This window comes from Kryptolebias marmoratus, linkage group LG20 (assembly GCF_001649575.2).
Source record: "Kryptolebias marmoratus isolate JLee-2015 linkage group LG20, ASM164957v2, whole genome shotgun sequence".
In the NCBI taxonomy this organism is placed as follows: Eukaryota; Metazoa; Chordata; class Actinopteri; order Cyprinodontiformes; family Rivulidae; genus Kryptolebias; species Kryptolebias marmoratus.
The window spans coordinates 8174360-8179012 of record NC_051449.1 but is presented as its reverse complement, the minus strand read 5'-3'; the positions used below and the strand labels follow the sequence as shown (position 1 = coordinate 8179012).

The 4653-nt window shown below is 43.8% G+C and overlaps 1 protein-coding gene across 1 annotated transcript in view; it reads left to right on the top strand.

Annotated features, from left to right (window-relative positions):
• The first annotated feature begins 208 nt into the window (after nucleotides 1-208).
• Nucleotides 209-4653, top strand: part of cables1 (Cdk5 and Abl enzyme substrate 1) — a 22935-nt gene continuing 18490 nt past the window's right edge. The window contains exon 1 of the mRNA XM_017425910.3: nucleotides 209-1002. Within this exon, the coding sequence (XP_017281399.1) occupies nucleotides 383-1002 (620 nt within the window). The 5' untranslated portion in view covers nucleotides 209-382. The remainder of the gene's footprint in view (nucleotides 1003-4653) is intronic.

Sequence of the window (4653 nt, the reverse complement as noted above, 5' to 3'; positions counted from 1 at the left end):
TGTGTGATTTGTTAGACAAAAAGGAGGCACCGAAAGTTTCCATGAGCATTTTAGTCCGAATAGGAGGTGCAAAATAAAGCTTATTAATGCTGTGAAACAAGCACAGCTTGGATATTGTGCAAAGTTGATGTAAGAGAGGCTCCAGCAGTGAGGAAAAGGTGGAAAAAAGGGAGCCATGTATCCCTCGCAGCTGATTGGTCCAGATTTTCCCCTTGCTGCCACAATACTGCGCACACGTGACCTGCCTGTTTTCACCCACTTTAACGCATGTACTTAAAAGACGGGCAGCGCCATTCACCAGCACGCAAACACGACCGCGGCGACGCCAATGTCCAGCAGGTAAGCGCGCTGCTGCGGGGGCTCGGAACACAGAGGGTGGACCATGGCGGCCGCCACGAGCAGCAACACATCCACGGCCACGCTTCAGATGAAGCACTCCAGCGTTGAGCAGACGCGGAAACGCATAGACCCGAGGAGGAGGCAAGCGGCGCTGGATTTTCTCAGCAACATTTCCTTGGACGGGCGACCCGTGCAGGACGGCGCGGACAGCCAGAACCAGGAGGAGAGCTCTCCGCTGGAGGCACGGACTAGACAGCCGAGCCTGGTGTCCGCGGAGCGCTCTGCGGGGCTCGGTGCTGCTGGCACCGCCGAGGCTGCCGCTGCTGCCGCCGCCGCCGCCGCCGCCGCCGCTGCTGCTGCGGCCACGGCGGCGGCAGCTGCGACCACAGCCACCCAGGCGCTCGCCTTAGCGAACCAGGCTCGCCTCGCCAGCAGCTGGGGCAGCGTCGGGACGGGTCCCGCCGCTTTCCCGGCGGGCACGGACTCGGACGGCGACGCTTTCACGCCCTCGACGTTCAACTCGCCTTTCTCCGCCGTCCCTGCCTCGGCCAGGGGGAGGCTGCAGACCTACACTCAGGGAATCCTACCTGCCTCCTACCCCAGGCAGCAGTTCTCCCCGAGCTTCAGCTTGGAGGGCGGACAGGCTGAGCAGCAGAGGTCAAGGTAACTCCACACAATGCAGCTCGGGATGTGCACACGTCTGGGGAAACTTTGCTTTAAAGTTCAGCTGCAGGTTCTTTGCAGCCTTTGGGATCATTTCATGCAAACCAAATGTTCCCAAAGAGTGCCTCTGCAAAGGATGAGTAGGAGTCTTGATGCCTGTTTGCTGCTGAAGCAAACTGTGTGGGTTCACATTCAAAGACTCCACAACAATAACAGCAGATTCAGTTTCTGAGCATCTCACTGCAGCTTACACACCAGCCAAAGTGGAAAAACCTTAAAGAAGAAAGCTTGCAGCGAGCAAAAAAATAAAAGGTTTTTGGTCAAATAAACTAAAGAAATGAGCATTTTCTGCAAAAATGCATGATGAATGCTGAGCGCTGAATGAATTGTTAAAGGTTAAACAAGCAGAAAGGAAGCTAAAAGCTGCAAAACTTTAGCTACAAGCTACATGTAGCAAAACATAGTGCAAAGCTAAAATTATCAAAGCAAGGTCCTGTATCTGGGTTTATAAAAATATACAAGAGTCATAATGTTTAAAAATTCTAAATTTCGGGGTTAAAAAAACAAAGTGAGAAGTTGATGTTTGTCCCAATAACTGATATTATCTTAAAGGTGAAATGAAGTGTTTTGAAACTAATGTCAATCAAAAGGTGCTTGTTTTCAGAGTGTCACATTAAAAAAAATACACTAATTTAAAATTAATAATACAATATTGAAAGAAATTACTAGGGTCTCTTCTGCATTTTCCGTGATCAGTCGAAAGTGTGACGTATCAAGAGCCAAACACAGAAACACTTTCAAGGCAGTAAATAGCAAATACGGGTGGTGAGAGGGTGAAATAGTTGAGTTTATTGTGATTTAATTTGGTAAACCGACCCAAAACTCCACCAGCTGTGTGATTCTTCAGCTTCCTGAAGGACGAGAAAGTTTGATGGATGTGGTTAGTTTAGCTCCTGGTGAAAATCACAATCCAAAGTCTGCTGACTGACTGTGCAGTTGATGTTTTGAAGAGGACCGCCTGCATATAAACCTTTAAAGAAAGAACCACGACCTCTCACTGTCCGACCGCCACCGGCCGCCTTCCGCTATCCGGATGGAAAACTCCTTGAAGACTGTTTTAAAACCAGTACTCTTAACAAAACTTGCTTCTTCTGCTGCTTCCATTTTCACTGATAAACATTGCAACAGTAACCTCCTCAGTGTCCTGCAGCGGTCTGCCACAGCTGGCCGCAGCTCCTTCTACGTCACCAACCAAGGAGGTAACACCGCCCACACAATCACCCCACTTCAGGATTTCGACACAAAAACTCTGAAACAAAAAAAAGGCTAACTCTTTAAATCAGAGAAATTAACCACTGGAGTGTTTTATAATCGTGTTTAGCTAAAAGACAAACATTACAGCTCATAATTTTTTCTTTCATTTCACCTTTAACATATGATATGCCATGAGATTTTCAGCAGATGTTATTTGAAAAAATTCAGAATATGAATTCAGTGGTTAGATCAGTTAATTAATTAGTAAGAAACTTTTTTTCACCCCCAAGGTTAGGTATAATCATGCAGCTTTTGGTGAAGCAAAAGCGCAAAATCATGCCAGGACTACCTCCTAAATAGGAAGTAAATAATTAAGTAATAAATGGAATTCTGTGTACTCCTTCTATTTATGATCAGTGCAGATTCCCATTGTTCCAACCCACTTTTAGGTGATGGCCCTGTGAAGTAGGAAAATCACAAATTGGATCGTTGGAACCAAGTTCCTTGTGTTGTTTCTTGTTCTAAAGCGGCATCAAGGCGTCAAAATGAATGAACACCATGAGCCGTTTCCTTGCAGGTTTTGCACAGTCAGCTGAAAAGTTGCTTTCAGTTCCAAGCAACACAGTTGACGTGGATACAACAATATTAATGTCCCCACAGCAGGAGGAGAGTTCAGCTGCTCTCCATGCAGGAGGCATCCACCTCATGACTCACTGTTCTCCGCTGGGACAGATGCTAGATGATTTCCAGGAATCCAGCTGCATTTGTCTTTTTTTTTGTTTTCTGTTCCGTTTCTTTCTGTCCTGCTCCCCGTGGCTCTGTTTCCAAGATGTATTTTCGTGTACACACATGACTTTTGAAAAACTTAGTCCACGCTTGCTGTCTCCTTCCCTGTGTGACGTAAACATCCTGTAACTCGACACCCTTGTCCAGCTTTATGTATAAGAGGGGCTTGTTGTTTCATGCTGCTCTTTGTCTGCCTCATCTTTGTGTTTTAGAGCTGCGAGGAGAGATCGGAGGGTCTCACCTGAACTCGCAGCAAAACAATAGCCACTAACAGTCATCCTGTAGTCTTTCGACCTGTTGTTAAATCCTTTCTGCTGTTTTGACTAAATCTGTCCACCCTCTGGTGTCTTGTCTACATTTCTTCAGGAAGCTCAGGCTTATGGTGAAACACTCTATAAGAGTTTAGTTCCCCTTCATGACAGCGTTGAAATTGCAAAACCAAATCAATAGATTTTGATTTTTAAAGAAATGTGTCAAGTTAAATTAAGTCATTATTATATATTTTTGCAGAAAAAAGTGCAAGAAGACATCAAAAAACGCCCTCAATGATGCTCAATCCACTTGTGTGTACTCTTTCGAAAATAAAAATTCAATCACAGCCATTAACACTCATGTTAACAAGAACTGGTAATAAAATGCAGCTGGAAGAGTTTAACTTGCAGGCTTTTTGTTTTTAATATTTTCTTAAAAACCATGGAGGGTCTAAAAGGTCAAAATCAGGGATGCAGAAGGTTTGCCATGGGCTTTTTCATTCTGGGGTTCCCTTTTGTGTTCCTTTGTGCCCTTTTTTTTACTTTTCTGTTGCATTCCTGCTTTAATTTACAAATGAGGGGGGTGTCGCCTGTGCTCAGATTCACCTATTGGTTAATTGTCCGGGTGCAGGGATCCTATTTCACACTCTAGTCCCAGAAACATGAAGTAGAATGCACAAAGGAACTACGAATAAAGTGAGTTTCATTCATGAGATATTAGCAAAGATTTAAAAGCAAATCTTGTGCGATCAAAAACAGCTAGGTAAAAGTTAAAAGGAGCAAAAGGCTAGATAAAAGTAGCAGAATGGTAGCTAAAAGTACTATAAGGAGACAAAAACAAAGCAAGTATGCTGAAGCATGTTTCAAAGAGAATGCTTTTGAAGGAATTGAAACGAAGAGATCTCAATTTATTTTTATGGAGAAATTATTTGTAACAGTGAATTATTTTGAACAAAAACCTAAAATCATAGCATGCATCTCCTGAATGAGCTGAATGTTTTGCTATATAAATGGCAAAAACAGCACAATGTATGAGGAAGTAGTTTATTCGCAAAAAATAAACAATAGTGTGAACGCTGACTCAGTAACACATGTATAAAATAAAATACTTTAAAGGAATGTAGTGGCATATAAATCTATTTATGAAGTCATATCCAGGGGCGTCACTAGGTTTTAAGGACAAGGTGGGCTTAGCCCCCAGGAGATGCACAGGATGTGAGCAAACGTAGTGGGCGAGAACAAAATTTCTCAAACAGCTAACAAAACCTGAGTTGCTTTTCCACATTTTTGGACACATTTAACAGATACCTTACTGTGTAAACGTTTTAAGCAACCAGTTATATTTTTATTCAGAACATCA